Source organism: Patella vulgata, chromosome 2 (assembly GCF_932274485.2).
Source record: "Patella vulgata chromosome 2, xgPatVulg1.2, whole genome shotgun sequence".
Lineage (NCBI taxonomy): Eukaryota > Metazoa > Mollusca > Gastropoda > Patellidae > Patella > Patella vulgata.
In genome coordinates this window covers 79,210,802-79,224,047 of record NC_065880.2, presented here as the reverse complement: position 1 = coordinate 79,224,047, position 13,246 = coordinate 79,210,802, and the positions used below count along the sequence as shown (strand labels likewise).

Sequence of the window (13,246 nt, the reverse complement as noted above, 5' to 3'; positions counted from 1 at the left end):
AAACTTGTGGTGAGTTGCCACCTCGGCGAGTTCAGAAGTTGGGTTTTTGCTAGCTCTAAATGCCTTCTAACAAAATATACTTTACGATTCCATTTTTGTTGACTTATTCTTTGGTACAGGTGGTTTGAGCGACGAGAGTCATTTTATAAAAATAAATCAGCCAAAAGATTTGTTGTTCAGGATTTGATTTGAGCAATCTGACCAAACAGCTCTGGGCAAACATCACAAGTCATTTAAAAAGGATTATTAATAAATTACCGACAATTTCGAATTTTGATTAAAATGTAAAACAGGTACATATTCTTGGGGCTACTATGAGAAATGAAATGAAATGGTGTTTAACGTCCTAATGTTGTGCTCCCAAACTGGGCTAATGAAGACGGGCATATACGCCATAAAGTGTGCTATGAGGGAAATTTTGCCCGGGCAGCGGCACTATCGCCTACTCTTATATTGATTTCCAACTGCCACGGGATCTTTTACGTGCATTTCAACGGGACCTCGGTTTTTCGTCTCATCCGAAGGACTAGAAGCTGTCATTGTCAGGCCCTCCGTCCTGCATCACTGACAAGGGGGAGCCACACCGGAAAATCTGGATGAACTTTCTCGGCCAATGCAGGGATCGAACACCCAACCTCCAGGCTAGCGAGCCAGCGTCTTACCCTCTTAGCCACGTGATCCCCCGGCTACTATCAGATGATCTGAGCGTGTTTAGTAGCAATGTTCCTGGGATACCTAGCGTTAGAGTCAACGCGATATAGAGATTCTGATTCACAATCCATGCCGAGATGTTTAAATTGCACTGAACATATTTTTGACAATATCACTGACACTAGTTTTATAAAAGGAATAGCATTGTTATGTTAAAAAAAAAGATTTTGTTGTTTAAAAATCATATGTTATGTCATTTATTATTACACAAACACTTGATAATGTGAATGTATTGTCAACTGAGGCACATTTTTTTTTATTTTGTCGTACCACACCATTTTTGCTTATGCTTTTACAACCGTTATGCGATATGTCTTGGGGAAATTCGAGTGCTGCATCAGAACGTAGTTCGCATCTAAATCTTTTATTTTGTATTTACCTCACCAATTAAAAATAACTATTGTTTCTCGAACTAACCGACGTGATATCGTTATTTAATATCTAATAGCTCCCACATCAACGTTTTTTTTAATACGAACTAAATTATTCATTTTAAATAGTTAAATTATTTGATCTATTAAGCTATCGTATCGCTCTCTTGTGTTTAAAAAATTAAACGGTATACATATGCTACATTCAATCGTAATTTGGACGACCTTAAAAAAAACACGAAGAATCCCGATTGAGTTCATTAAGTATTCGTTACAAGGCGAAGGTTGAAATTCAATTGTGACCAAGGACATTAACTCTTTATGATAAAACAAAAAAATCTACCGATGCAACACCATAGGTACCAGTTAACTTTCGACAAAGTTACAAAATATATTGAAATGTTATATCAAACAAAACTTAGATATATTTTTAATTGTTTATGAATGATGTTTGTAATGGTAAGTCTTATCCTATATTTTAAAATAAGCCCCACATATAGCTCGTTTATTGTACTTATAAACCTAAGCCATGCACAGAAAGTGGTTAGAAATCATACAGTAGTCCATGTTCCTGAAGCTAACGACTGCAAGTTTCACAACATCTGGCCATTGCTTGTTTACTTCACAATTCCCGAACTTATAGCTATGTTATCTACAGACATGTGAGCAGTAGCTTCCAATCAGAAATTGTGACATCGCGACCTCCACGGAAGCCTTGACATTGAATGAACCTTGAACTTTGCAACTCGATTATCACAGGTAGACATTTAAGCTTGAAAGCGCGAGACTTGGTATTAGCGACGATCGATGAATCTGATAGGCTCACAAGTTGGGCTTGTACCCAATCGAAATTAGTGCCGCAATATGCAGGGTATTACGTGAAGGCCTTGATAAGATGTACGCAGTTAAAGCGAGATCAAACCTTCTATTGAGATGACAGTAGTCATTAATTAGCAGGTGTGTAACCAGTTATAAAAGATGCCACTACTGGTGTATACATTTTTAGACACCAAGCCTGCAGTGAAGGGGTGGGGGGCATACCATACGACCGACCTGGCACCTAACCACTAAACCTACCAAGATGACATCTACCAATCCAAAGAAGGAGACACATAGATGTCCGCATAAAGATCAAATACCAAATAATATGTTTTTGATTTTAAAAAAGGAAGAACTTCACAGTAAACCACTCCATGGCCTAAGGCTGTAAACAGAAAGACTGCAAAATCATATCCTATATATATATATACAGGAAGATGCTTCGGCTCTCTTATTCTTGTCTGCGATGTCACTTTAGTGGAAGCAGACGTCAAAGCAACAAGGTACTACTACTGTACGTCATCCAATATTCACGCTTTTAACACCTTGTTGCAACTATTTTCATTTAAAAAAGTATTTTTGTTTTTTTGTTTAAGTCAATGATATTAACATTACTGTGTATTATACACGATATCCGACAGTCCATAGCAAAAAAGCGAACCAATAACACTGAAAATCAGTATACAAATCATTGTTTAAAAAATTCATATACGTGAAAGCGAATAAGGCGATTTGTTTTGAAAAGCACGTTAGTCTTTAATAGCAGAAGTAACATTTCTTAACATAATAAAGAATGCCAAGATATATTATCAATATATATATTATAAAAAAATACGTAGAAAAAAAAGGAATAACCACATGTTTTTTGGCTAACGTTTTCAGTTCTGCTGAACCTCTTCAGGGGCCGGTTGCTCAAAACTCAGCTATTTTAAAGATCGTTATCTTGCTAACGTGCCATTAAATTTCTGTTGATTTCATCACTGCATGGTTTAATAATATTATTCTAACGTGTTAAAGTACTTTTCGTTCGTCTTAGGACTATTCATAAATAATGCCATTACATAGGGGTGGACACCATATTACGTATATTTATACATATTTACATAGAAACACTGTGGTTTTAATTGGCTGTTGTTACCATTGTCTATGGTTACATAGTATATAGATGTTACAGTCAATGTCTACAATCCGGCATTTAAACTAGGATTAGGGAAAAGGAATGAGAAGCCGTCTTTAGGACAGACAGTTGTCAATTTGAGCGACAGACTTCTCAACCCCCTAGAAATGAACATTCTTGATAAAGGCCTTAAATTCATCCCAACCCCCACAATAACATCCATAGACCCCATCACCCAGGCAACCGATCGCTTCCAAAGAACACTTTCGTTGACTTATTTTTTTAGGAACAAACCCGGCAGAGGTAAAAAATTATTCACAGTAAAATCCACATGGAAACCACCTAAAAAGTCATTATCACCAGCCATCCTAAAAACTTTCGACGAAATGAATATAGAAATATCATCCATTCAACCACAGTCACAAAAACCAAATCTCAACCGAGCAACTAAAACGGCATTAAACACCCTTAAAAAGGACAAAAACATAATAATTAAGAAAAGCGACAAAGGCTCGTGTTGTGTCATAATGAATCGTGCTGACTATATCTCAGAGGCAGAAAAACAATTAAGTAATCCTATACATTACACTAAATTAGACCAACCAATCTTTAAGGACACCGCAAATTTAATAAACAACATCTTATATGAATTGCAGGATAAGGAATACATAACAGCAAAACAATATGATTATCTATCTGCTAAATCTGACTGCCGACAAAGACATCTCTATACCCTACCAAAAATACATAAAAATCCAGAAACAGAATGGTTTATACCTAATAAAATACCCAAGGGACGCCCAATAATATCAGACTGTGGCAGCGAATCATACAACGTATCACAATATATAGACCATTTCTTATTACCCCTAGCATGCCAACACCCATCCTACCTTAAAGACACTAACGATTTCATTCAGAAAATCAAACAGTTAAGAGTCCCCGAACACACCGTTTTAATATCCATCGACGTACAAAGCATGTACACGAACATTGATAATAACATAGGTATTGAAGCAGTTAGGAAAGCATTTCTTAGGAACCCGCAAGCATCCAGGCCGGACGAAGAAATCCTCAAACTACTCAACATTTGTCTGAGGAGGAATGACTTCGCTTTTAACGACCAAGTATACCTTCAGTCTTCCGGAACTGCGATGGGAAAACGATTTGCCCCGAGTTATGCAAATCTCTTCATGGCGGAGTGGGAAAGGGAAGTTCTGCCACTCTGTCCATTAAAACCAGATTTCTATGGGCGGTTTTTAGATGACGTTTTCATAGTCTGGACCTACACACTAGACGAATTTTGGACGTTTTTCAACATCCTGAACAATCATCATCCATCTGTCAAATTAACCGCAAATGTAAGCCATAACAGCATAGATTTCCTTGATACTACCGTTTTTAAAAGTAACAACACCAAAATCACAGGCCAATTGGAAACTAAAGTATTTTTCAAAGAAACCGACACACATCAATTATTGTTCAAAAGCTCCTTTCACCCAAAACATACATTCTCTGGCATCATAAAATCTCAGATTCTCCGTTTTCATAGGATATGTACTCAGAAGACCGACTTTGAGTCAGCATGTACATTGGTATTTAGCAAACTACGGGAAAGGGGATACTCCAAACGCTATCTACGACGTATAAAAAACAACACTCTAGCTGAGCTTGCCGCCAAAGAAACAAATAATATACAATCAGCACATAAAACCAAAATTTGTGGCCATCCAAGATGTCAAACATGCAAAATCTTAAACATATCCGACCATTTCCATAACAAAACATCTGGCACAAAATTCCCAATATTAGACCAACTTTCATGCAGTAGTTCAAACATAATTTATCTAATCTCATGCAGAAAATGTGACAAGCAATACGTAGGGGAGACTCAAAATGCACTTAGGGAAAGAATTAACGGTCACCGGTCTGACATAGTCACCAAAAAAGACAAACCTGTCTCAATTCATTTCAACCAACCAAATCATGACATTTCAGATCTCATTGTCACGCCAATAGAAAAGACCAAGAGCGACTTTGAAACTTCAGAAGAAATTAAAACGTTTAGGCTAACAAGAGAAAAATTCTGGATTGACAAATTGAAAACAACAGCCCCCCTAGGTTTGAATATTCATACGGCTAGCGCAATAGCTCCTTTTGTAGTTCCATTTAGCGCAACAGCAGCAAGTGCGTCCAAAATCATCAGAAAACACTATACTGATCTCCAGGAAAATCACCCGAAAATATTCACACAGAAACTTATAATTGCATATTCTAAAAATAAAAATCTGAACGACATCCTAGTGCACAGTAAATTAGATTAAATAAGACCAGTCTCCACCCTGACCCAAAACAAACCATATATCAAATCCTATGCCTAACCGTTAGTAATTAAAATCAATTAGATATAAGAATCCCTAGCCGTAACCCGGTGATGTGGAACAAACACGATTTTTTTAGAAAATCCAATCCGTTGTAGGAAACACACTAATGTGGCTCTCTCCCGAGAGCCTCAAATTTATTTTCTTTTCTCTTCAGAAACAATAATACCAGAATACCAGAAGCACCACCCAAGGAAGACCATCAGCGCCACCAACACCAATAAACAGTGAAATCGCCTTTGTATATAAATCTAATGTATTGTATGTATTTTAATAAAACTAGGAAATATCACGAACTAATTTTTCATCATCCTAGGTCAGTGCTTATGTGGAGACTTAACCTCTCCCCCCAAATTCTTAAACCTAACCCTAACCCGGCAATGTACACATTGACTGGTATATTTCAGGCATTGTACACATTGTCTGATTGTAGACATTGACTGTCACATAGATAACTAACAGAACCCATTTATACACGTGTGTTAATCTGTTGTCTATATGTACAATTTAGGAACAATGAGTGGAAGATAATCCTGGGATAGATTAAGAACATTAATGTGAATAGCTAATTGTTACATATCGACTTTTACGGAGAGGAACGTTTTTTTGTTTGTAATAAAATGGTTTTCCATTAATTAGCTTTTTGTCATGTCATCGACTTTCATTTTATAAAAGGGAAAATTTGAAATTTCACTTGTAGGTGTTGTACACGTAAGTGCCAATTTTCAATAATACAATCCCGTTGCGTACTCTATCCCGTAGATGTGTATGGAAGGGTATCGCTGCCAATATTAAATGGCCTGTGACCATGTCGTTTACATTGATGGTACGTAAAAAGTACAATGTAAAAAGTCCTAATACCGGTAATGATAAAGTCAAAATACCTCTAAGGCAAGAGTTAAATGTAAAATGTCTAATGGTAAGTGTCAATGAGACAAATGATTTGTTAGAAAATTCTTTGATTGACGTGTCTACATTTTACATTTCTCTCATTACGTTTTACATTTGCGCTCTGCCACATCTCATTTCTCCTTCACGCTTTCTACATAGCATCTTTCGCACAGCATCAACTTTCATATGCAAATGTAGGATATCACGCGACCTATTAACATATACAGAAACCTGGCACACTATAAACCAGCACACTATAAGGATTTTCACCGCACGATAACAGTAAATCAAGCTGGTACACTATAAGAAACTATCTAGACGACCGTGCGTAATCCTAAATGTGCCAGGATATATTTGATAGATTCAAATAGCCACAGAAACATACTTTCCAGTAATTTATAACAAAATAATTGGGATTTCGTATAAATACCCGTATTTTGACGGTCTTTCTATAAATAGAGTTAAGTACAGTCTAATTAACTTTGTCCATTAAGAAAAACCCAACAATATATAAGCATTAAATAATATATTTAAAGAGAGGAATGACAATTCATTTTTTAGTTTAGTTTAGCCCCCCCCCCCCCCCCATCCTTCCTTCACTTCAACTTTAATCTTATTTTGTAAAGTTATGCAAATATGATTGTGCCCAAAAAATATTTGCATATTTGAAAAGAGCAATCAGTGATACGTAACATGGTATCTGGAATTTCGTATTTAGACCAGTATTTTTACTTAATAGGCCTTAAATGGTGTTTCCTAACACGCGATGTTTTTCAAGGTATGCTAATCTAAATGTGCCAGTAAATTATTTACATATCTTTAAGCAGCAATGGGCGTGCTTCTAGTGATAGGTAGTGTAGTATCGAGAATTTCGGATTAAGACCTGTATTTTCACATTGAATACACCCCCCCCCCCTCCGCAATCATGGCAATAAATTTTATAACCCAAAGATCTCAGTTCCTTTTGATATTCACGCATATCGGAACATAACTTCCTGAATTATGGCCACTGATTGTACGAAAAATCGTGTTTTTAGCTTGTGGACCTTATAGAGGTCATAATTTTTATCCGATTTAAAAAACCGTATTATAATATCACCGCTAATCCCTTAGGACAGTTGAGTTCGAATTTCGTGAAAATCGGCCAAAAACTGACAGACAAAATGGCCGCTGTTCGTTCTCAAATAGCGTAAAAATATTGTATATCAAGGTTGTGGACCCTATAGAGGTCACAATTTTTATCCGATTTTGTTGAAACTTGAAATGTAAGTTTATAACCCAAAGATCTCGGTTCCTGTCGATATTCGCGCATATGGGACTGTAACTTCTTGAATTATGGCCCCTGATTGTACGAAAAATTGCGTTTTTAGCTTGTGGACCCTATAGAGGTCATAATTTTTATCCGATTTAAAAAGCCGTATCATTATATCACCGTTAAACCCTTAGGACGGCTGAGTTCAATTTCGTGAAAATCGGCCAAAAACTGATAGACAAAATGGCCGCCGTTCGTTCTCAAATAGCTTAAAAATATGGTATATCAAGGTTGTGGACCCTATAGAGGTCACAATTTTTATCCGATTTTGTTGAAACTTGAAATGTAAGTTTATAACCTAAAGATCGTGGTTCCTTTCAATATTTGCGCATATCGGAACGTAACTTCCTAAATTATGGCCCCTGATTGTACGAAAAATCACTTTCTTTTTAGCTTGTTCTCTCTCCATCTCTCGAAAATGTGGGCGTATCCTGCCTGGTAGCCGCTGGTTCTATCAAGACTTGTTTTTTAACACTGAATACCCCCCTCACACACACACAGGCACATAAACCTGCATTATGCAAGAGCTAAAACTGTCTTATTGCAGGACTTTCGTTGGGCCTTACATAAATTATTAATTAGGCAAATTAACTAATCAACCAGACCATAATCGATGGCATCGTTAGTCTGTGATATTTATTGGATTTGAATTATGAAAATACAATGTACTAGAAAACTATTTACATATTTACAAATAGAAATGAACGTGCTTTTCGGTAATATGAGAACAGGTATGAAGTAGATACATCGCTGTGTGCAGTATGGCAAATTTCTTATTGTGTGCTAAGCTGATTTCCTGTTTTAGTGTCGTGAATATTTGACTTTTTACATTTAACTCTTACCTAAGAGGTATTTTGACTTTATCATTACCGGTATTAGGACTTTGTACATTGTACTTTGTACATATAATCAATGGAAAAGACATTGTAGCAGAGAGTTTAATATTGCCAGCGATACCCTTCCATAGATGTGTGCCCGTATCTCCGATATAATATTTTTGACACAATTACATGTCAAGACACATGAGATTTTTTGTGTCACAATAATAGACCGGAGACACAATATTAATTGTAGTCTGGGGGCTCAGTGGTGGGGGTCCATCAAATGGGCACAAAACCAGACCCAACTTTTCTATAGTAAAATTTCGCGTAGAATACGTTGCCGAGTGGTAATCAGTCCGCGTTTGGAGCGTTTTCGAGATATTCGGGGTTAAAGATCAAATAAGGTCATTTGCACTGAAAGTAGGCCGTAGTGCCGCTGTCCGGGCAAAATTTCCCACATAGCACACTGTATGGCGTATGCCCGTTTTCATTATCCCAGTTCGGAGCAGAACAGTAGGACGTTAAACCTCATTTCATTTCATTTCCCAATATCTCGAAAACGCCTCAACGGCGGACTGATTACCATATAAAAGTTTGGTATGGTTTTGTGCCCATTTGATGGACCCCCGTCACTGAGCCTCCAGACTACAATTAATATTGTCGTTGACAATAATAGTAAATTTATGAAAATTATATCTGTTATTTTGCGATGTATATGGCCGCAACATTTACATCGAAGATCTGGCCATTTAGATACATAACTACCGGTCCTTGTGATAGAATTTTGCTTTGATTAAGGGGCGTTCCAGATTAGGTGGTGGTCTTTGTGATTTAATGAATTATTTACCGTGAAACAAAGTACTTCAGCTTTACGGCTGTGCCAATATTTTGGATACATATACATATATATATATAAGAAAATGCAGAGGAAAAAATATATATTTACGGGCTAAATCCAAGTTGTCGACAAACAACGGACGCATCTATATAGTCCCAATTATCATCACAGACTGTGCCCCACCTATTATTATGAAGCACTTCAACTCTTCCTTCGTGTGGTACAGATCCTCCAACTAGTCGTATCTGTTGTGATGCTATAAAGAAATAGTCAAAACCTTAATATAACATATTACTGACACCCTTACACCTAAAGCCTCACAAAACAAATTTCATTAATACTATTTAATACCACACTCAAAAATTGTATACCAAATATATATTGGTACTTCACACACAATGGTAAGAGAGATATGCTATAACTACTGACATTTCGCAAGTACAAACAAGTAAAATGTTCAAATACGAAACAATTCTTACACACTGGATTGCGCGTAAAAGTATATTGAACATTTGAAATTTAGAGAGGATAATGTGAAATATCGAAATTCTCCCAACCCTCACAATGCACATAGTGACTTTCAGTGGCATGGTGAAACGGTCGCGGTCGATCGGCGAGATTGTGTAATAACGCCCCAATGGAGATTAGCAGATGCAATAGGCGTTGGGGGGGGGGGGGACTCTGGCTGTTTGCCCGAAAATTTTCTCCAGAATATTTAGAATAAATCAATCATATATTATATTCTCTGGCCTGCCCGTCATCATCAACTCCTGATCCTGATGGTCTACTGTCACTAAACACGTGTACTCGATCATCACACTCACAAAGTCGCGGCTCCTCTTGTCTCGCCTAGTCCTACCAGCCTAGCATCCGACTCGTGTCCAGTGTTGCCATTTGCACTGGCAGAACTGGCAGAACATTGAGTATTCGATAGCGACGAAGAAAAGACGACGGATGCATTTGTGATAGAAAGAGACCATCGTCTTCTGATGACGTGACTACCATCGTCTACCACACCGGCACCAGGATCCGCAGCACCTCATGCCAACGATTCACCGCCTGACGTCCAGTCCAAGACGGAAGCGGCTTGTCTATCTAATCTTGACGTTGCTGTGCCAGCTGAGCCCCGTGTAGTGAACCCATCGAAAACTACGTTTGGGGTCGTTCTTGCCTCGATTACTCGTTTCAAAAGACGCGCGTTTCTGTTTTCCGTGCCGAAAATATTTTTCTAGTAATGAAAGAGATCATGTTTTTACGCCCATACTGTAATTCTATGAATAGAATAATACAATACCTTGCAATTTGATACTACAGCTGTATTGCCCGGCCTAGAGTTCCCCGCGTAAATCAAAAGACACCCTCTACTACCCTCAAGATGATATCGGCGGGAGGAGTCGAAGAAGGAAAATTCAACCATAAAACCATGCCTGAGGCACTTCAATTTGAGGCCCAGGAATGCACTCAGATGCGAGGAGAGAGTATCAAATTTTCTGGGGGAGGACTCGCAGACCCCCCACCCCCCGCCCTGGCTCGCGCTTAGCCGGCCATATCCTGAGCCCCTCCAAAGAATTTCATAGCCCCATCAAATTTTACGAGCTGTCTACGAACCTAGATGACTGCCGGCTGTTTAATCACGTTATTGCCAACAATAAAAAGGGCGAAAATTCAGATAAGCCAACGCTAAAAACTAACAATTTAGAAATCGATATATTTTAGACCAAACAGCTCTTTATTTATATACTGTCAAAAAATCAAAAACCAGCAGAGGTCATAAAGTTCTATGCAACTAAATGATCGTTTAATTTGATGAAAAGTATAAATCACTTTGTCATAATATTATATCAACTGCACTACTCACCGTTTACATGCAGCCATGGAAATTTAAAAAGGTTAGTTTTAAACAAAACTCTAAATCCTTTCGTTTAATAAACAGACATTTATTGGGCTTTATTTTACTCAAGGGAAACCTGCAATTTTTACATATTGACTAGTCCACCAAAAACACCGAGAACCTAGAGACTACGCATAGCCTAACCTAGAGCATCATCTTTCCACCGGTAAATAAGTCAGCTATGGCCTCTACCCACTTGGGTGTAGGAGGTGATAAGAATATAACATTCATATGTCCCGTGTGTCGTAAAAGGCAGCTAAAAGTATCCCTGTAATGGGGCATAGTGTTTGCGACCCGTGTCGGTAGAGATTGGAATCCTGGTAATTGTGTGGGGATTTCTCTGCAACACATTACTTTGGCCCATGTTTCCCCTAGACGAGGTCAGATTGGCCTACTCTTATCAATCAGCTTTGGTCGTATTAGCTCTTTAGAATGTACGTTTCTCAATTTCAATTCTTTGTTGTTTTCTATACTCCGCAAGTTTACCTGGTGCTGGGTGCATTCTACAGAGAGTCTGATATATAATGTTTCTCGGTGGATTATTGTTGGGTAGGGTCCCCTTGATTTTTCCAGGGTGGGTGTCGTCGTGTCACCCTTGGGAAAAATTAAATATTCAAGATGGCGGCCAAAATTGGTGAGAAAAATACCAAAAAAAAAATCATTTTTCACCATCCTAGGTCGTGTAATATATCGTTTTATATGTTTTCGGTGTCGCCGAACACGAAATCGGGCATATTTTTAACATCCGACCTATTCGGACAAAGATATTCAAAATGGCGGCCAAAAATTGTGGCGGAAGTACAAGAATTTCATATTTCGCCCTACTAGGTCTTGTAATATATAGAGAATCTCCTACCAGTCTTTTTTGATATCAGATACCATATTCTCCCCAGATACACACATGGGTAATCCCATATGGACACCATATTGGCCCCATGTATACAAAACAGAGTTGTTAATGTGGGTAATCCCATATGGATCCCATATTGGCCCCAGATACACACACTATAAGGTTAGGTAATCAATGTAAGAAAGAAGTAAGCATTATATCATTTGGCTTATCTCTGTGATATTAATATATACACAACTAAAAGTATGGATTCAATAATGAACTTATACATAGACTAATAAGTAATCCCATATGGATACCATATTGGCCCCAGATATACAAAAGTTATATGTAATCCCATACAGATACCATATTATCCCCAGATACACAAACGGGTAATCCCATATGGACACCATATTGGTCCCATGTGTACAAAAACAGAGTTATTAATGTGGGAAATTCCATATAGATCCCATATTGGCCCCAGATACACACACTATACGGTCAGATTATCAATGTAAAAAAGAAGTAACCATTATATCATTTGGCTTATCTCTGTGATATTAATATATACACAACTAAAAGTATGGATTCAATAATGTACTTATACATAGACTAATAAGTAATCCCATATGGATACCATGTTGGCCCCAGATATACAAAAGTTATATGTAATCCCATACAGATACCATATTATCCCCACATACACACATGGGTAATCCCATATGGACACCATATTTGCCCCATGTATACAAAAACAGAGTTGTTAATGTGGGTAATCCCATATAGACTCCATATTGGCCCCAGATACACACACTATAAAGTCACATTATCAATGTAAGAAAGAAGTAAGCATTATATCATTTGGCTTGTCTCTGTGATATTAATATATATATATGAAAATAAAGTGTATTCGCGTACATTTGTATGTGGTAAGATAATATGGGTCCTATATGGGGACCTTGTGGTATCACCTGGTCCCACAGCCCAATTGTTCCCCATATGGTCCCCATGTGGCAATGGATACACCGGAGCTTTTCCGAACATCGCGGCCATTCCCAGAAGATTTATGAACGTTTACAGGACCATCCACGATGGCACGTCGCAAGGCATTTCTTGTGGGACTACTCCGTTTTTTGGCAAAACTATTGGGAGCCATCGCGAGAAAATTGGTTTATTTCCACATCGCCGATGATATTTACCCAGTGGGACCTATAGTCATAAGCACTTTGCTTAATTCTCGCGAATGTCCTATTTAGCAGAAA

General features: G+C 37.8%; 2 protein-coding genes across 2 annotated transcripts in view; one reads left to right on the top strand and one right to left on the bottom strand.

Annotated features, from left to right (window-relative positions):
• Positions 1-13,246, bottom strand: part of LOC130010550 (neurotrypsin-like) — a 79,363-nt gene that overhangs the window by 24,673 nt on the left and 41,444 nt on the right. The window lies entirely within an intron of this gene.
• LOC126811874 (uncharacterized) lies at positions 3,101-5,691 on the top strand. Its single transcript, XM_050537900.2, has 2 exons — positions 3,101-4,379; positions 5,557-5,691. The coding sequence occupies exons 1-2, from the start codon at positions 3,186-3,188 to the stop codon at positions 5,563-5,565; spliced, it is 1,203 nt and encodes a 400-aa protein (XP_050393857.1). The 5' UTR covers positions 3,101-3,185; the 3' UTR covers positions 5,566-5,691.

Excerpts from the sequence above, each read along its gene's own strand:
- LOC126811874 (XM_050537900.2), top strand. The coding sequence starts at position 3,186 with ATGAACATTCTTGATAAAGGCCTTAAATTCATCCCAACCCCCACAATA.